The 21,382-nt window shown below is 19.8% G+C and overlaps 6 protein-coding genes across 6 annotated transcripts; 4 read left to right on the top strand and 2 right to left on the bottom strand.

Moving 5' to 3' along the window:
* Positions 1-1,186: 1,186 nt before the first annotated feature.
* SRAE_1000019400 (Protein CNPPD1) lies at positions 1,187-2,190 on the bottom strand (the record flags this gene model as incomplete). The annotated part of the gene is made up of 2 exons (XM_024646998.1): positions 1,187-1,218; positions 1,263-2,190. 2 exons carry the CDS (start codon positions 2,188-2,190, stop codon positions 1,187-1,189), a joined length of 960 nt encoding a protein of 319 aa, XP_024501120.1.
* Positions 2,191-5,204: 3,014 nt separating this feature from the next.
* Positions 5,205-6,408, top strand: SRAE_1000019300 (Hypothetical protein; the record flags this gene model as incomplete). The annotated part of the gene is made up of 2 exons (XM_024646997.1): positions 5,205-5,331; positions 5,390-6,408. 2 exons carry the CDS (start codon positions 5,205-5,207, stop codon positions 6,406-6,408), a joined length of 1,146 nt encoding a protein of 381 aa, XP_024501119.1.
* Positions 6,409-11,980: 5,572 nt separating this feature from the next.
* Positions 11,981-13,658, top strand: SRAE_1000019200 (Phospholipase D/Transphosphatidylase domain-containing protein; the record flags this gene model as incomplete). The annotated part of the gene is made up of 2 exons (XM_024646995.1): positions 11,981-12,016; positions 12,192-13,658. The coding sequence occupies 2 exons, from the start codon at positions 11,981-11,983 to the stop codon at positions 13,656-13,658; spliced, it is 1,503 nt and encodes a 500-aa protein (XP_024501118.1).
* A 220-nt stretch (positions 13,659-13,878) lies between these two features.
* On the bottom strand, positions 13,879-15,758 carry SRAE_1000019100 (Hypothetical protein; the record flags this gene model as incomplete). Its single annotated transcript, XM_024646994.1, has 2 exons — positions 13,879-14,465; positions 15,683-15,758. The coding sequence occupies 2 exons, from the start codon at positions 15,756-15,758 to the stop codon at positions 13,879-13,881; spliced, it is 663 nt and encodes a 220-aa protein (XP_024501117.1).
* A 233-nt stretch (positions 15,759-15,991) lies between these two features.
* Positions 15,992-16,192, top strand: SRAE_1000019000 (Hypothetical protein; the record flags this gene model as incomplete). The annotated part of the gene is made up of 1 exon (XM_024646993.1): positions 15,992-16,192. One exon carries the CDS (start codon positions 15,992-15,994, stop codon positions 16,190-16,192), a length of 201 nt encoding a protein of 66 aa, XP_024501116.1.
* A 3,804-nt stretch (positions 16,193-19,996) lies between these two features.
* Positions 19,997-20,984, top strand: SRAE_1000018900 (Zinc finger protein 138; the record flags this gene model as incomplete). Its single annotated transcript, XM_024646992.1, has 2 exons — positions 19,997-20,626; positions 20,784-20,984. 2 exons carry the CDS (start codon positions 19,997-19,999, stop codon positions 20,982-20,984), a joined length of 831 nt encoding a protein of 276 aa, XP_024501115.1.
* Between the last annotated feature and the right edge of the window lie 398 nt (positions 20,985-21,382).

The raw sequence follows: 21,382 nt of genomic DNA, 5'->3' as shown, positions 1-21,382 counted from the left end.
TTGTTATCCCAATATTCTTTCACAATGATTATTTTTCTTAATAAAAATTGTTTTATCAATTTCATCTATTAATGATATAAAACCATATTTATTATATTTTTTAATTTTTGAGATTTTTTTGAACTTATTCTTATAAAAATATCAAAAGGTTGATACTTAGATTCATTTTTTCTATGTCTAGAATAAATATTTAGATAAATTAAAAGGTAAATTTATGTGAAATTCTTGTTCTTATATATCAATTTATATTTTTTAATATATTATGTTTTATTTTATTTTTTATCCTTTAAATATAATATTTTTTTAATAATATTCAATGATAAATTACCTTATAACCTTTATAACCTATTAATTTACTTTTTTCATACATGAAAAATCTACTTATTAATTGTAAAAGAAATATTAATTAATTAATCTTATATTATATCATTTACTTAAAAATACTATAGAAGAAAATAAACAAAAACAAAATTTGTTTTTTATATCATTTATTAAAAACTTATATCAAATTATGTAAATTCAAACAGGAAAGATAAAAGTATAACTTTTACTATGAAATTAAAATAAAAAATTTAAAACTAACAATGAAATTGTTAAAATTTATTTATTTAAAATATTAATGCATTATTTAAATTATTAAGAATACAAAAGTTTAAAACAATATTTTTTTTAAAAAATTAAATTATAACCATTAATAAATTTTTTTTTGTCAAAAAAAATTTTTCTTTCCTTATTTTCAAAAATTGATTCTTAAAATTAGCAATTTGGTAAAGAATAAGACTTTTATTCTCTAAATAACAACAATTTAAAAAAAATTTATTATTGATAACTGTTATAAAGTTTTTAGTTTGATTAAAAACATTTTCAATAACAAAATAATTTTAAAAAAAGACATATCTATTAAAAAATTTTGTTTATTAAATCAAGATCCAATTTAACTTATAATTGTCCAATGTTACATTCTTTTAAACATAATTAACTTGATTATTTAAAAAAATTGTTAGCAATATTTTAACCGTTTATTTTAATTAATAAAAATATTGGTTATACCCTGTATATTAGCTTTCACTGTCAACTGAGTATTGAAAAAAAAAACTTTTTTTTTTTTAAATTTTTTTATAATATTTTTAATTAGCAATTTATTATTTTAAATACAAAAAAATTATTATCAATTCCCTTTGACTGTTCAAAAAATGTGGGAGATAAAAACAATAAGCACTAAAAAATCTTTAGCCTTTTATTGAATCTTTCATTGAACATACTTATTCTTTTCTTAAGTATCTGATCTCTAAAGTAATCTTCATATGTATTTATATCGTTAACAATATCTCTTGGATATTCAAAACGCTCACTATAATCTTCATCAACAAACATATCAAAAGAATTTTCAAAAGTAATATTTTCCGAATTTATTTTACCAATTCCATTTTCAATACCTGATTTTTGTGGGACATCAACATTGACATTTGCAGCTCTTTTAAATACTATAATAGAATTATTATTTTCTTCAATTAATGGTTTTAGTACAGATGTCGTTGCAGTAAGAACAATGACACTTGCCACATAAGCCGTTGTAAAAATTGATATGTATTTGAAGAATTCTCTAAAATTATCTAAACAACCATTTAACCTTTTTGAAAGGACCAATAAATCCGTATATGTTGCAAATTTATTATTTTTGACATTATATTTTGCTATCCATTCCTCTATCAATTCCATTGTTTTCTGAAATTCATTTATTGATATAAAAATATTCCAATCCATTTTCGTAAGCATATCAATTTCAAGTTTATTAATATCCTTTATATCTCTATCAACTAAATTAGCCCATTCCCAATTGTAAATATGTTCAATACATGCACTATCTTGTAGATATTTATTAGCAACAATTAGACATGACAAATATAATTCAGCAGGTGATGTTGTTTTAAAATAATCTTCATGTAAAAGGCGAATTCTTTCTAAATAAATCATTGATACAATCATTGTACATGGTTCAAGACATGATTCCCGTGATAGATTAACAGCAAATTCAAGAGGTAGTTTATAAAATGTATTGTGTTTTGAAAAATATTCAACAATCATCTCTGATAAAGGTAATGTTAATGACAAAATTCTTTGATCACCATAATTTAATGTTCTTCGAATCCTTCTGTTAAATTCTTTATAGTGAGAAGAACGCGGAGCCATATTATTAGACTATTCTAAAATATATGAACAATCAATAAAAATAAATATTAAATATTTTATCTAACAATAAAATTAAATTATATAAGTCAAAATATTCAAAAATAATTAATATTATAAACAACTCTTATCATTATTAATATAAAGTATTTCTCATCAGTTAAGTTTAGTAATCATCTATTGAGATAATATATATATATACGAGATTGATAATTTTATATATTTAAAATTACTAAAACATTAACATTTGCTTTGAATAAATATTAAAAAAAAAAAAGGTAAATATTATGTGTATGATAGAAAGATATACATAATACAATATAACTTTATAATAAAATATTTAAAATAATATATGAAAACTTATATTTAGACATGATGGTGTGATAATAATCAATACTATAAGAGACTAGTTTTTGTTTGAAATAATGATAACTTCACCTTACAATAGATACAAACATTTAGAGTTTAATGAATATTATTTCCCGCTGTTTACTCAAATGGTGGAAACTTTGTGATATCGTATATTTTTTATTATTCAAATAAATTCTAATAATATATTTTTCGACAGCCTACATTTTACAAAGAAAATTTTGGAATAATTTAAATCTTCTTTAAACATTAATTTAATAAAGTTTAAATTATTTTTGATCATTTTGTATATTATTCTAGTATTTTTATCTAATTTTTAATATGTATAATAATGTAGGTTTAAATATAATTATCTAACAAACTTTTTTTTAGTTAAACTTTTAAAAATTTAAATTGTACCAATAATTCAATGTTAATAAAAATATTAAACAAAAAAAGATAAAAACAAACCTGGTGCAACCTTATTTTTTTTAAATCTTTGTCATACCCCTTATTTTGATTTATTTATTTTTTAATAAAATGTTATTTATTGTTATTAATATTATGATATTTTAACTCAAATAAAAACTTTTGCTGTAAAAAATAGACTTTTGAATTGAATTATGTCTTACAATTTTAACACTTAGAATTATTAAACGAATTTAACTCCAAACTTCTTGACAATTAGGTTCCGAATGTATATAATATTAGTGTTTTTAGGATTTAAAACGTTATAAATTATTTTATAAAAAAGAGAGATGATAAAATTTACTAGTTTTGAGAAAAAGCCTTAAATAAGTATATTATATAATTTTCTTTTTTTTTTTGTTTGTTACTATATACTAAATAAAATTGAAAAATCTTATTTTATATTTTTAAATATACTATAAAAATTATATTTATCATTGTATTTATTTTATTCCTCAAGTAAATATTTTACCACAATACTTCTTTTTAAGAAATATATTTGAAGAACGCGGCGACGCATACGAAGTCATAGTCTTAAGAATATATAAAAATTATTATCGGTATAACAAAGAAGAATCATTTATATATATATCTATGTTACTTTCTTTTTTATTATAATTGTCTACTATTATTGTTTTCTTGTCAATTTATGTATGTATAAGATCATTCTCTTCACTTTATTGTATTCTTTTATATATGCATGAGAATAACAGGAGATAGAAGAGGACATATCTATGTATCATAAAATTATTAAATCGCTAAATGATTAATGCTTTAGTTAGTGTGACCTTTTACTTGCTTATACTTTAAGAATGAATAATCAAATGTACTGCAACATGATTCTTATTAACAATTTTATCAATATACCTGTATTTCTAAGTTTCCTTTTTCTTTTCATATTTATACAAACATTTTGTTTTAAAGGCTATATAAGCAAATTAATTGATATAATCTTTTGACATACTATCATCAGTAACAAATATTATTTTATATTAACATTAACTGTACTTAATTTAGATAGAGTGTTTAATTTTAAATATACAATTTCTTTGATCCTATATAAGGTTATATCAATTAATTATAATATTTTAAGAAAGAAATGTAATATTGAATAAGAAATTAAGAATATATATTAATTTTTATTAAAAATTTTTTATTTTTAAAAAAAAAAAACTTTTACCTTATTAAAATGATAAAAAAATAGTATATCAACTTTAAAATTATTTAATACTAAATGATATAGTTTAAATATAAACATACAATATTCCAAATTTAATTTAAGTTTTGAATGAAACATTCTATTTAAAAAGATAATCTTTGAAATTAATGTTTTTTTTTTTCAACCTATATCCTGTAATAGTTTTAAAGTATGTACCTTATAAATAACTTATTTACTATCTATATTCGTTGACTTTTATTGTAGAATTACCATCAATCCCACGTGCCTATTTTTTTTTTTTGCCTATTCTGCGCATTTAGCTGACCTTTGGTGCGGAGAGCGCGCAAATAGGCCCGCTTCACAACTCTGTCATACGATCTGTTCCTACCCGGACAAGTTATGTAGTGCAAATTTGCATAGTTTCTCTGTTTTTAACATATTATCACTTACTTTTTTACAAACAACATATCTCAACATTATACTTACGCTGTGTTGTCTTTTCTTATCTTTAGTATAAAAACTCATAAAGCACAATTTCTTTTTTGTTAAGATAAACCAACTTTGGGACTTAGCGATACGGCATAATTGCAAAAAAAAACACTTTGGTATATAAAAAAAGTGCTTGATATGTGTGATATTTACAAATTTGTACTCTTTTAGTGATGTATGATCAAGGTTATAGTTTTTTTTTTCCCCTACTTAAATAGATCAATTTTATGGACTATAGGAAATAAAAAAGAAATTGTTTTTCTTTATGAGTGACATAGGCAAAAAAAAAAATAAAATAAAAAATATATACTAAGGATTTTTATTTTTAACGTTTTTTTTTTTAAATATTTTATATGATGTCGTGTGCCTGATAGTTGCTAAGACTATCAAACGTGCAATATTTTAAAATTGGTTTTTCGTTTAATTGATTTAATAACATTTTTTACTTTTTTTTTTTATCGTTATTCCACATTATTATAATTAGTAATTCTTTTGTTAAATTCTATTATTTTCATTTAAGAAGTTGGTAATTTTTTTTCTCACTATTCTCAAAATGGCTGAGACTGACATAAATGTTAAGGCTACGGAGGAGCCGGTAATTAATAATAACAAAAATATTGAAGAAGGAACAGAAAATGGAACTATTAAAAAGATGCATGAAGAAGAGAATAAAGAAGAATGTAAGTAATATTTACACATATATATATTTTTTAACCATTATTTATATATAAATTTAAGTGCCTTCCTCTGGAGAAAAAAAGGATGTAGTTGAAGAAGAAAAATGCGATAAAAAAATTGTTGAGCCAAAAAGTAAAGATAATCTTGAAATAAATGATAATAAAAAAGAGGAAGAAATTAATAAAGATTCTAAAACTGATGATAAAGAGGAACTAGAAGAAAATAAAGTTGAAGAAGTTAATATTTCTAAAGTAGTTGAAGAAAATAAAATTGATGACAGTAAAACAGAGACTAAAGAAACAGAAGTTATAGTAACAGAAAAGAATGATATAACTCCTGTTGAAAAAGAAAAATCTGTTGAAAAGATTGTAAAAGATGAAAAAACAGAGTCTGTTGTCGAAGAAACAATTAATAACTCAGAATCTATGGATGTTCAAGAGTCTCCTTTAGCAGTTGAAAAACCAAAAGGACGTGGTCGAAAGGCTGGTCAAGGAACACCTAAAGTTAAAGAACCCATTGCTACTGAGAATGGGGAGTCAATTGCTAATAGTAGGCCACGAAGATCTACTGTTAAAAATGTCGATTATACTGGAGCTGATACAGCTGCTATTTGGAGTGCTTTAACTCCTAAAGGAAGTGGAAAAAAAAGGACTAGTATTGCAAAAACAACATCTTCAACAAAAAAAAGTAGGGGACGTAAAAGGAAAACATCCTCTGAAGGTGAAGATGAATTGAGTGAAGAATTGAGTGATACTGATTTGGTTGATAAAACTCCTTCTAAAAAAAGTACACGTGGAAAGGGAGGACCAAAGAAAACAAAAACATCAGATGATGATGAAGATTTTAGTGAAGTTGTACCAACTTCAAAAAAACGTGGTGCACCAAAAGAAAGAGCTCCTGTTGAGAAGAATGAACCAAGGAAACGTGGACGCCCATCTAAAATAGTTGCATTAAATGGTGATGATACAAAAGAAGAAGAAAGAAATACTACTACATCTTCAAATGAAGCTATTGAAAGTGATGAACAAAAAATGGATACCACAACAAATTGTGAAAAGACTGCCGTAGAGACAAATTAAAAAAAAAAAAATTTTAATTCTTGCATATTTCACGATCTGTATTGAAATATTCCATTTAATTATCTATGTTTAATTTCCATTTTTATTGTATTTTTGTGTGTTATTTTATCTCATAAGCTCAAGATCTTTTATCTAATAATTATTATCAACCTTTTTTAATAAATTGTTTACTTAATCAAAAAATTTAATATTTGAAACTTTTAATAATATATTTTATCTTCTTTTTTTATTTAATACATAAAGATATATAAAAAGGTTTAATTTTATTCACAAGCAAACACCGATTAACACTTTATTGTCTATTATAATTGATAAAAATTTAAGTGTTGAAAAGTGTCGTGCGTCATAGTTGTGAACATTCGTTGTTTCAAAAATAGAAACAAAAGTATTATAAAAGAAACAATAACACAGAAATAAATTATTATAGATCAACTTTATTGTAATATTGGAAAAAAAATACACGTAAATTTAGTTAATCATATTTTTATTTTATTCTTATCACAGTTAGATTAAAATGAACATGCTATTTTATAATTAATTACTTGTTTATAAATAATTTTTTTTTGGCTTCATCTTTTGGTTTGCTTTGTTTGGATTCATGTTTTTATTTGCAAGATAAATATTATTTTTTTTTTAAAATATTTGTTTTATTCTTATTTTATGAAAAAAAATAACTTTAAATACAATTTTTCGATAGAACATAAAAAGATTGTTTTACTTTTGTGTTTAAAAAAAATATTTTAGAAATGTTAGTACAATTATATTTTACTAAATATATATATGCATTGTTTGTGGAGATATTTTATAATATCAAATATCTTATACAATTAACCACCTTAATATTTATTTCTGTAAACAATTTTATAATAATTGCTTTTTTAATGCTATTAAAAATTGTATCATATATAGTTTAATTTTGAAATATTATGAGAAATTATCTTTAATCTCTACAAGTATAACTTATCAGTCATGAGAAAATTATTTAAAAAATATATATTAAAATATGTAATTTTCAATAGTTACATTAAAATTTATAAGTTTATATTATTAATGTTTGGAAAATAAAAATCTTTATTATTTTCACTTTTTTTAAACATATTTAACAAAGTTTCATAGATGGAAAATAAAAAATTTGGAATATTAATTGGTATATTTATAGTGTTTCTAAGATTATATAATTTTTTTTTAAAATATTATCAATGATGCTTATATCATGCATGTTAATATTAAAAAAAAAATACTTATTTTGCATCTAATAGAAAGATTTCTTTACATATTTATAATATAATATATTTTTTTTAATCTCTTACACTTGTCCCTTGATATAATAATACACTATGCTTAAAAAAATATAAATTTTTATTTTACCTTCCATCATTCTTTATTCAATACAAAACTATTATGTTTTTAATAATTATATTTTTATTTTCTTTTAAAATGTAATTAAATTTTCTTTTAATAGTACGTACCTTAATCTTTTTACCATTTAAAATAATGGTAAAAAAAAATCTGCATTTTTTAGCGGATAATTAAAAAAAATAAAATTTAATTAACACTATGAAAAAATTATAGATAAAGAATAATATTTCTGAAAAAAAAAATTTATAAAACAATTTTTATTTTATAATTACTATTAACTTTCATATCCTAATTTTATTTCTTCCTTGTTTTAAAGTAATTTAATGTATTTAAAATTTTTATAAATGGTATTTTATTTATATTTATAATGAAAAGTTTTTTATAATAATAAACATTTCAGGAGATTATAAGAATTTTTTTGAATCTTGCTAAATATTAAATCAAGATAAAAAAAAAATATTAGAATAATTCAATAATGAATACAGCATGGGAGGTTAGTTTATTGGTAAAAAAATTTATGTAATATTTTTTTTTATAATCATTATGATGTTTTTTATTTTATCAAAATATTTATTAGGTTGATAAAACAAGAATTAAGATTTAAAGAATTTGTCTAATATATATATATAGTTAAAAATATTTCTTTACAATTTTATAAAATGTATAAATATTTGTTTTAAAAGGCATAATATTTTCTTTTCTTATGCTAATTTAAAAAAAGTATAATATAATATATATTGGCATACACTTTTAATGTAAAATTACATTTTCTAATCAAAAATTTATTCTTTAATCTAACATCTTTATCTAACATGAAAAAAAGTCCTTCATAAATTATTGTTAACACATGGATGTTTTCTTTTCTTTTAACATTGATACAAATTATTTATAATAAAAATATGTTATATTTCATTAGTAATAAATTACTACCAAGATACAATTTTAATATAGAGGAAATAAACTTATTATAATAGAATAAATATCATTAATAATAATATATATGTCATATTAAAATTTATAGACTTTAAAGTATCATGCTTTTAAATTGAAACTAAATGTTAGTAATAAAATATTATTTTATTAATTATTGTTTCAATATTCATATAATCTTTAATATTTTTTTATTATCAAAAAAAAAATGAAAAGAATTTTTATCTAATTTTGATAAATTTTTTTTTTAATATTTATTATATACAAAATTTGACAAATTACATTTACTTTTATTTATTACAAATGTTTTATTTTAAATAAATTATTTAATTTTCCATTACTTAAAATTATTTTTTAAAAATAACTTTAACTTTAAATTTAACATAATGAAATTAGGAAGTGTTTTGTTCTAATATTAATTCTATCACCTGAAAATGGAAAAAAAAATTATATCTTTCTTCCTTTTATAGAATTTCATATTCTTCTTATTTTATTACCATCTTTTCCGTCTGATTTTTTTTTTTAAAAATGTTGTTTATAAAATTTTTTGAAATGTAAAACTTTAAATAACTATTCTTAATGGCAATGACAGATGTTTAAAAATATAAAAAAAAAAAATTTTTACTGTTAGCGATACTTTTTTTTTATGTAACATAAACACATTTTAAAAAATTTATTTCCTTTTTTAACATATTTTAGGATATATATATAAATATGATTATAGATAATATATTGTTAAAGGTAATAGTATTAGTAATAAATAAGAACTTATAATTATATATAAAATAAGTAGATACTAAATGATAAAGAAAAATTTATGTATTGGACAAATCAAAAATATTATATCTCAAATTTTCTTTTTATTTCTTTCTTAGTACTAATAACGTCTTATGGTTGATGAAGATGCAAGATATCATTATAATATTTTAACATATATGTATTTACTTTTATCTTAGGATGAAGTTAAAATATATTACGACTCATTATACCATACTTGGTCCATTTTATTTTTACACTAATATTTTATATATATATAAATCTTTATAACTGGTCACCATGGATTATTGATGTAGTTTTTATTTTATTATTCATATAAACATTTAATCATATTCTTAAAATTTTATAATATTTTTTTATATACATATATCTAATTTCAAACTTTAGCTATTATAATACCTAATACTTACATATATATATATATAAAAAAGGTCCGATTTTATTTTTAGAATTGTAGTATTTATTTAAAAAAATTTTATATAGAAATATTACCTTTTTCTGATAAATAATTTTTATATAATCATTTTATTTCTTCTATTTTTTTTTTAAATAAAAGGTAGGATAATAATATTTAATATCATATTTTTATTGAACAATAATGAGAAAAAAAATATCAGTCTTTATACTAATTAGAATTTATTATATTATTTTTATTATATATCTGTCTTTTTATTTAAAAAAAATTTTTTTTTTAGTTTTATCATTTTAAATAAAAAAAAATATATTTTTAAGTAAATACATAAAATAATTTTTTAAAAATTAATATTTTAAACATTTTTAAGAGCTTATAATACCAATTAATTTTTTTTTTAATTTTAAATTTATAGAAAAAAAAAAATTTGTAATCTATGATTTTAAGTTGCAATTATTAAGTATCTTATTTCAGTACTTATCCTGAAAACTCATTATCTTCATTTGAAAATAAAGATCTATTTATAATATGATACGAATATCTTAATAAATATTTTTTTACAAACTCATACTTTTTTTTTTAATTTTTAGGTGGAAATAATTCTATTATTATACATATAAAGTACAACATCTTTTCAAGATGATTCCTATTGGAGAGGTAAGTTATAATTAAACAACTATTTAATAAATTAATTTTACTTTTAAATTTGTAAAAGTAATTAGTTTTTTTTTTTAAATAAAAAAATTTACCTATTATTAATTTATTTATTTTTTGTCTTTTAAAAAAAATTTATGCCTTTTAAATATATAATAATTAATATATATATATATATGATAAACAATTGTTAAATTATTGATCACTTTTTATACATTTTTTTTGATAAACAATAGATTTTACAATTTTTGACTATTATAATTATAAAAACTTTAAATAATTTTTAATTATATACTAAAAAATTTATACATTAATTTTATTGTTAAAAAGTCATATTATTTTTAATGATATAAATAGTAACTTTTATCTAATGTCACTTTATTTTTGCTTTCATAAAATTTTCATCTATTATTTTAAAAAGTATAATTTTTATTTTTGATCATAATATTTTTTATAAAATTATATTTTTGTTTATATATCTTCTATTGTTTATTTTTAAAAATAATTGTTATTTAATTATTAACATATTTTAATTTATTTTTCAATGATTTTAAATTATATTTTTTTCCTAAAAAACAAAAATTTTGTTTCTTAATTCATTTGTAATCATCTAGTATAAAAAAGTTATTTTAAATATTAATGAAACCATATAGTAATATTTTATTTTATCGTGATGCTATCTTATTTTAATATAAAAATTTTTATTTGTTTATTCTACCAGTTATCTTATCCTATGTTTATTTTAATATTAATTAGTCTTTTTACGAAAAATAGTATATTTTAAATTTTCTCTTATATTTTTTAGTTTTATATAAACGTATAATACATATAAATATCATTGATCATTTTGTTACAACTCATACTATATCATAAAACTAAAATTTGGCAAAATTTGTATAATTTAAATTTTTAAAATTATATTAATATATTTCAGGTATTTAATATGTTAAAAATTTATATATATAAAAATTTTATATTTTTTTAATAATCAACATTTAATGTGCTATTAATTATTTACAATTATAATTATATATTATTATTTTTTTTATATTCTGTATATATAATTATATATACATGTTTAATATTAAAAAATGAATCATCTAATTAGTTCACAGCTAAATTATTATTAGAATTTGTTATTTATAATTTCAAATAATGTTAAGTCATATCAAAACATTATTTTTTTCCTTTTCCAGAGAAAGATAGATTTATAAAGTCTTTTGAAAGTCGTTAAATATATATGTTATACAAAACACTTAACATATTTTAACTATTGTCTAATTTCTTTGTCTTAGTCTTAATATTTTTACATTTACCAAAGACAAGAAATTGTACTTTTTCCATTTTTATTTCATTTCAAAATATTATAGAAAGGCAAAATCTACATTTTTTTTTATATATTGTTTTAAAAAATTTACTTAAAAAGTATTTTTGAGAATGATGAGTGAATCAGAAAATTTCAAACTTAAGGGTTGTGTAAGTTAAATATTATTTCTATCTCATTAACAATTAAATTCAAATAAAATTTGATGAAACAAAAAACATCTTTTTTTTTTCAAATTTATACTTAATTTTATAAAAAACAAAAAAATTATCTTAATTTTTTTATATATTTTTATACTTAATTTTATTTTTTTATCTTATTCTTCAGACACAAGATGGTCGTGCAGACATGACTAATTTTGAGATGGATCTTTTTGACACAAGAATGAATTCATACAATATTGATAAAGAAGAAAGTGAGGAATGTTGTAAGAATTCTTTTATAAAACCTGCATGCCTTCCAATAACAATTGTTTGTTTTTTTATTTCTATGGTTATTATATTTCCATTATTAAATGATGAAGGATATGATACAAGTACTAAAAATTATGAAAGAACTGGTATATGTATGGATTCATGTTCAATTAGATTAGTTGAAAGTATACCAACTAATTTAACTTATGATAATATAAAATTATCTTATCTATCAACATATGATGCATGGAATATTCTTCTTGATAAAGCAACAAAATCTATTGATATGGCTGTTTTATATTGGAATTTAAGAGAAAATGACTCTAAAAAATTTCCTACAAGTATTGAGGGAAGAAATATTTATGAAAAAATAAAAAAAATTGGTAAAAGTGGTATTAATATTAGAGTAGCACAAAATTTAGAATCAAAATCTTTTCCACAAACTGATGCTTTTGATTTAAAAAAAGAAGCTAATGTTAATGTAAGATCATTAAATTTTACTAAACTTCTTGGTTCTGGTGTTTTACATACAAAATTTTGGATTGTTGATCAAAAACATATTTATATTGGTAGTGCAAATATGGATTGGAAATCATTAACTGAAGTTAAAGAGATGGGTGTATTAATAGAAAATTGTTCTTGTTTAGCACATGATTTACATAAAATATTTATCGTTTATTGGACACTTGGATCTCCTGATTCACAAATTCCTAAAAGATGGCCTATATATTTAAGAACACATTTTAATTATAATAACCCAATGTTATTAAAATTAAACTCATTTCCATCAACAGCTTTTTTTTCATCATCACCACCAGAATTTTCACCTAAAGGAAGACAAAATGATTCTGATGCTATTCTTGATGTTTTTGATGGTGCAGAAAAATATGCAAAATTTGCTGTAATGGATTATCTTCCAACAACATTATATATGAGTTCTAATAAAAATTTTTTTTGGGGTGATATTGATTTTAAAATTCGTGAAACAATTTATAGAGGTATAAATGTTAAAATTCTCCTTTCACAATGGGATCATACAAAAAATGAAACAATACCATATATGAAATCTCTTCTTCAAATGAATGATGCAAATATTAAAGGAAAAGTTGAGGTTAAATTTTTTAAAATACCATCAACAGAAGAACAAAAAAAAATTACATATGCAAGAGTTAATCATAATAAATATATGGTTACTGATCAACATGCACTTATTGGTACTAGTAATTGGGTTGGTGATTATTTTATTACAACTGCTGGTGTTAGTTTAGTTATCGGTAAAGACTATGATAATATAAATGAAAAAAAAGGAATTGTTGAAGAATTAAATGACATCTTTGACAGAGATTGGAATAGTAAATATTCTAAAAGTTTAGTTCTTTAATTAGTAATAATATTCTTAAGCATATGATCATTAACAAAAGAAATATTTTTCTTTTTATTTATTACGGATACTATTTTAAAAAATATTCCTTTTTTTTTATTAGTTAATTTTATATGTGATAATCAATGTACATAAAAAATTTTTTTTAATAATATAATGTATTTTTTTTCTATCATTTTATTTATATTTCAAAAAAATAATAATAATAAATATATTTTAATCATCGATTAAATTCATCAAGTGCAATCATATTATTATTTGGAGTTTGTTTGACTGTATTCTTATGAATACATCTACATAAGACGAAACATGTCATTAACATGATTAGTATTTGTATGATGACGGCAATAATAAATCCTACATTTTTTAAAATTTCATTATTATTTTTTGTTGAAATATCTATCATTATTGTCGTAGTCATTGGTGTTGTATTATTGATGTACAAGGAAGTTAATGGATTTATATTATTATTATTAGTAATACTTGGTTCTGTCATAGAATTTAACATTGATGTCATGTTTTCTACTTGATAAAAAGTTACTGGTATTTTTTGTTTTGTAGTTGATAGATTCTTATGTTGAAATAATTTAGATGTAGAAGTATTAGTAACTGTATATGTAGAAATTGTTGTTGAAATAATTGGAGTAGAAAAAGTTGTGGTAGTTAAATTATTAATAATAGTTATATTAAAAGCAAGTATATTATTATCAATTGAAGCAGCAGTTTTTATCGTAGGTGTTACGGAAATCCTAGAAATATTTTTTTCTTCTTCATTGTTTTTAACACTATTAGTTATATTTTTATCACCTTTAATAAAAATAAGGCAATATAAATAAATAGAAAATAATTTTAACATATTTATTAATAAAAAAATTATTTCATTTTTAAAGTTTATATATAATATAGCACAATATATTATCTTATTATAATGGAGTTATTAAGAATATATAAAAAAATTTTTTTTTCACACTTTTATATTTCTAATATCAAATTTATAAAACAAAAATGAATTATTTTTTTCTATTACACCATTAAATATTATAATTAGATGAAATTATACAATTATTATATTTAAAAAAAAATTTATTTTTTTTTTTTTTGTAATTTATTCAATATATATGTAAAAGAAACAAAATTATATAAGATAGATAAAATTTCTCAATTTTTTATTTATTAATATAAATGATTAAAAATAAATTATTATTTTACAATCATTTTTTTATATAGAATAAAAAAGATCAATTTTTTTTTAATGAAATAATTTATTTTTAAAAAAAAAAAAAATAATTTCTATATATCATTGATAAACATTTTTCATATTTTTCAAATTAAATTGTTTTTTTTTTGTTATTAAAATTTTTTTTCTATATTCATAAATTTGTTTATAATGGATAAAAATATTTAAACAAAAATTTTTAAAAAAAATGTATATTTTATTAAAAAAATTTTTTAGCTAAACATATAAAAAAAAACTCGTGACATTGAGGATACTTCTCCACATAAAATGTCATATTAGATTATTGAACCCCTTCTACAAAATTATTGTTTTATATAATTATTATTTTAATCACATTTATCAATCTATTTTTTTTAAGTAACATATTATATAACTTTGTGTACTTTTTCCTTATTTATATAGCTGTTTTTCTTTTTAACTTTTATTAATACATTTTAAGCTTTACATCTGCTTTCAAATATTAAATAAAAAAAAATAAATGTAAATAGTTGTATATTAATTAATTACTTCCCAGAATAACATAAATATAATCACAAAAAAAAGTAAAATTTTGATTTAAAATAAATTTTACTACATAGATCAATTTTACAATTAAAATTTCTAACTATATGTCATTTTATTTTCTAGAAATATCTACATAAATTTTATCAAAATGTCTATCTACATAAAGTATCATTTTTACTATGTTATAAATGTTTGCTATTTTATTTTTATCATTTGCAGGTTTCCACCTCTCTTTAACTAACAATTTGTTATTTCCACAATTTTAAAATGTCTAAATGCTTACATTTTTCATGATCATTAAACGATAGATAGAGAAATATAACTAAAAGTAGCATAGTACAAAAAGCGATTGCATTCATATTAATATTATTCTATAGGACTGGCCTTCATTTATAACTTTGTTAAAATATTTATAATTTTATTTTAGTAATATGGTGTTCATTTTTATTTTTTTTAACATCATCAATTTTAAATTTGTTATAATATGAGATAATCATCGTTATCATTTATTATAATTATTTTTTAATTTAATTTTATTTTTACCTTAATTTTATAATATAATTTTAGTTTCTAAATAATTTAATTATTAATTATGAATAAAAGTACTGGAAAGAGTGCTGCTGAACTTGCTGAAGAGTATGATCAAGGTCTTCATGATGAGGTTGCCGGTAAACATGGCAAAAGAACCAAAGCTGATGCTCGTGAAAATGACAAAGGAGAGTCAAGTCATCGTGTTGACAGAATGATTATTAATAATGCTACCAATGGTGAAGAGAAACGTAAGGAAAAGTAAAGAAATAGGATATAGATGAAATTAATTACTACCATTTAACAAATTCTACATCCGTCGTCATTTTTTTTTTCAAAAATTCTACTGTAACTCTTTGAATGATTTCTATTTTAAATTAAATACAAATTCTTTGTAATTTGTGTTATTTGGGTTTCTTTCTACGCATTATTCATAAAATAAAAATTAAACAAAAATACTTTTTTTTTTCTATAAAATTTGATAAAAAAAAAACTTCCATTTTTCTTGGTATTGTTTTTTTTTCATTTACATAGACATAGGTTAGGGATAAATTTTGAAATTTATAAAATGAACAAAAGTAAATATTTATCAAAAAATCTGTATGATTTACATTTATCTTAATGGATATAATATTCTTTAAATAGATGTACTTTTTAAATGTAACATATATAATTTTATAACAGGTGTAAACAATAAATTAATATTTAAAATAAGATGTCATCAAAGGTTTCTTAAGAAAAAAAGGCATCATATGTCAAAAGAAGAGATAATCTGCAAACAATGCTAATTGACTCCAGTACTTTGCATCTTCCGTTACATCTAAAGATAATATTAAATAAATCTTTTCAATTGAATCTTTATTAAGATTGTAAAACATATATTAATAAAAGTAAATGAGAGGTATGTTTTTATCTGTCTTTATTATTTATTATCAAATGATTAAATAATATTTCATCCCTAAAAAGTATTTACATAATATTTTTTAAAATTGATTATTGAGAAGCATATATAAATAAATATATATATGTATATATATAAATTAAATGACAATTTTTGTTTTTAGGATAAATATTATGATTAATTAATCAGTTTCATTTTAAGGAGAAAGGTTTGCGTGACTAAATAATTTTGTTAAACAATATTTCTCGCTACAATATGTCATCAGCAATTGTACGTTTAAGATAATAAAAAGACAATATCATAGTCTTCCTCAATTTTCATGATATGCTATTTGAGGGAAAAAAAAAAGATAAGAATACACTATGGATGAATAGACGGCATTTTTCGTTATTTAAAACACATAGATATAATAATATATATGTATATATATACCAGTGATAATGAAAGGAGAAAATGAATTAGGAATAATTATGTTTGAAGGAAAGTTAATTGATGAAATGAATGAGGAGAATGATATCAATTTTTGATTATAGTACTCTTTTATTAATTTTTCAAGAAATGAATAGGAAATTAAAAATGAAAACAAAAAATTTTTTTTTTATTTTTATTAATATCAATGTGTTCCTATTTTAATATTTTAAATTTACTGTTAAAATAATTCAAATATAATAATTTTTATTTATTTATTTTTAATGTTAATTAATTATTTGTACCTTATTAAATTTTATTAAAATATATTTTTAATTTTCAATAATGTCTTTTTTTTTAGATAAATATAAGATATTTTGATTAATTCTGATTTAATAAAATACGTTTTTTATCTGTTTAAAGTACTAAACATCTTTTTAATAATGAATTGTAATTTTTTTTGGTTAGATCTTTTTTAAAGCTTATGAATATCTTTTCCATTTATTATTTGACTAATATGTTTTTATTATCATTCTATGTAATGATGTAAAATATATATTAATTATACTATTTTGAAAGTTTCTTTTATACATATTCTTTCTAACTATAAATTAAAGATATTTTAAAAAAAAAAATTCTTCTTCTTATAACATAATATTTTATAATAATAATTATGATTTTTTAAACATCAAAAAATGATAATTATTAATTGAAGTTCATACACCTACATGGAAAATATTGTATAGGTATACTAATATTATTGAATATTAATTATTGTTTTTTATTATTTTTAAGTATTATTTATTGCATAAATAAAGCTTAATTAGTTAAGAATATTCTTCAAATTTTGAATAGATACTTTCTATTTCTTTTTTGTTATTTTAACGCAATCATTACGTAAAATGTATTATGAAAAAACATGTTATATATATTATCTTCCTAAATTAATATATTAGTAAACTTCTACTATCTTAAATCATTGAAGCATTCTGAAAATGATTTGACTGACACGGCATGATATCTCTTCACTAATTAAATAACTGTCACATTCCTACATGTTTTATTACGTAATCTAATGTTGTAAGGTGATCCTAGGCCATTTACCTCATTATCTTTTATTTATTAATCCAGTATTCCTTCTGTTTCACATTACAACTACTATCCATATGATTGGTAAAGTGGACTCAAATAAAAAGTAATTCAACTATCTATATCAGGACATCTCAATCACTTTAATAATTATAATAATCATACTGTAAAACATATAAATAATATATATCTCAACTAAATTAACCTTATCTTAATCCTAATTTTCAAGTGTATATCTTTTAACAGATAAAGTGCTTTTTTCAAGACATTAGAATGATATAGATATATTCATATATTATCATTATTAATATTATTATTATAATATCACTTTTAGTAACATCTTTTTTTCATAATAGTCCTTAAAAGTAAAACTTAATGATACTGTGATTTCACTAAATATTATTTATTAATGAGATAATAATTATAGTAAAAGTTAGAAGATTTTCCTTATAATAATCTTAAAAACTCTATTTAATAATTCTCCTATCCTATTTTATTTTAAAAAATATTCTCATACATTTCTATTACCTTCCTTAATAATTCACCTTACAGTAAACAGATGAATGATAAATGTTTAAAATATAGTGTGTGTCATTACTCTACTTTTTAGTGTTAAAATATAAAAAAAAAAAAAAGTATCTTAATATATTTACCTGGGACACGCAAATGACAATATTTTTGTTAATAATTTTGCATCATCTTTATATCAAAATAAAATATATAGTTATATTTTTATAAATATATACTATCATAGGACCTAACAACATCAAAAATTATTATCATTTTATATAATAATAATAATCATCATAACTATTATATCATATCATATAAAAAAATATAATTAACTTCTAGTAAAAGATAAATTTTTTGGAGATGTCTATAATATTAAGAATTATTACATGCAACTTTGAATTTTTTATTACTATTTTTAATTTTATTCTTTTTTTTTTATCAACATTTCTTCTTCAACTTTCTTTATTCTCATAATCTAACATGACTTCATTTAATTTTTTTTATCTACAACTTTCAATAAATATCTTTTATCAAAAATATGTTCCTTTATCATTCTACTTAATGAGAAAAAGGTTTTGCCTTCATTCATTGACGATAATCAAAAATGTACATATTATTAATACAGTTTTTTTTTTTTAAAATATTTATTTTTTGTTAGAGAAAAAAAATATTATAATCCTTATTTATTATTAGTTTGCACCTTTAGTTAAAATTATTAACATACGTCAAAAGAGATTCATCTTCTTCTTTGTCTCTTCACTATTACATAGATGAATGATAAACATTAATATATATTTATTTATATATATATATATATATATATATATGGATAGGAGATGTATTGCCACGCCTTTTGATGGGTTAGTATCTGTAGAAAATAGAAATATATAAATAAGATGACGTCTACCAATATCAAAAATAAGGATGTACGGTAAGAGAGTTCCTTATATTGAAAAAAAGGATATGAGGTGGTATTTATAGTAAAGATATAGTTACAGAAGATTTATTTTAACTATACTTTTTATTTCTAAAAAAATTTTTATTTTTATTTTATCTTTTTTATTTCTTAATTATTATATTTTAATAAATTTTATTTTCTAGGTTTTTTTTTTTATTAGAATATTATTTTTATCTATATAAGATAATAAAAAAAGAAATATGGAAGGACTAACTATAAAGAATAGAACAAGTTTTCTTATAGATTCATTATTAAATTCTAATAGTAAAGAATTAGGGGATGTAGAAAATACAGAAAATGAAGAGGAAGAAAAAGAATCATTACAAAATATACCAAAATTAGAAAAAGAAGTTCATGATAATGAGGAATGTTATGTTAACAAAGAATCTCCATCAATGACTAGGGGTTCTTTAACACCACCAGAAATACCAACATTTCCACATTTAACAATTCCTTCAATAATGAATCAAACAACTAATAATAATTTTTTAATAAAAATTATTGAAAATTCTCAACAAATACAGGCTGCACAGTTGGCTCATATGAATACAAGATTTCGCCTAATGTCACAAGCTGCTGTAATGGCAAATTCAATGAATCATCTACCAAAACCATTTACAACACCCTTTTTAACAACAACACCAACAACATTTCATTTACCTAATATATTTAATATGAAAAATCTTCTAATGAGAGATAAAAATAATGGTAATAATGGAACATTAAGAAGTCATCCTTCCACTTCATATTCTTCAAATAATGTCAAAAAATATAAATGTGATGTATGTGAGAAAACATTCTCTAGAAGTAATACATTAATAACACATAAAGTAAGTAAATCTTTTTTTTTTAACAATATAGAAAATTTTAAACAATACATTAATTATAAAATATTCTACCTACTAATATATTTTCTTTCAATAACATTATCCCTCAAATAATTAAAAATTCTTTTCACCTCAAATTATCCTTTATTGTTGTTTTCAGAGAATTCATACAGGTGAAAAACCATTCTGTTGCGAACACTGTGGTCGGGCATTTAGACAACCAGGAAATTTAACACGCCATCGTCTTACTCATACAACTGTCAAACCTTTTATTTGCCAGGAATGTGGAAAAGCTTTCAATCGGTTATCCAATTTGAAGCAACATATGACAACACATCTTAATAAGTTGTATGTTAAATAAATTCAATAATAATTTCATCTTCATTTAATAATAAAAAAAGTCAAAAAGTTTTTTTTTTTAAAAAAAAAATCAAAAAAAAAAAAATAATAAAATTTATTTGGGTTTTTAATTTAATAAAATTTTTAATATCTTATAATCTTAAATAAGTTTAAAAAAAAGTGTTAAAAGCAATAAAATTATTAATCAAGAGTCTATTAAAAATAAAAATAATCAATCTTGTCAATTTAAAAGAAACACTACAAGGTTAATGAAGAAAAATATCCTCTAATTACCTTAATTCTTACTCTACACATAATACTAAATGATATAATATTTATTCTATTATTATTTTAGATAAATATATTATATTAAACAAAGTATTTAATTCTATTATTTATTTTTCAATATTTTATTACTTG

This window comes from Strongyloides ratti, assembly GCF_001040885.1.
Source record: "Strongyloides ratti genome assembly S_ratti_ED321, chromosome : 1".
Taxonomy (NCBI): Eukaryota; Metazoa; Nematoda; class Chromadorea; order Rhabditida; family Strongyloididae; genus Strongyloides; species Strongyloides ratti.
The sequence above is the reverse complement of the archived record's forward strand: the minus strand, read 5'-3'. Positions and strand labels throughout refer to the sequence as shown.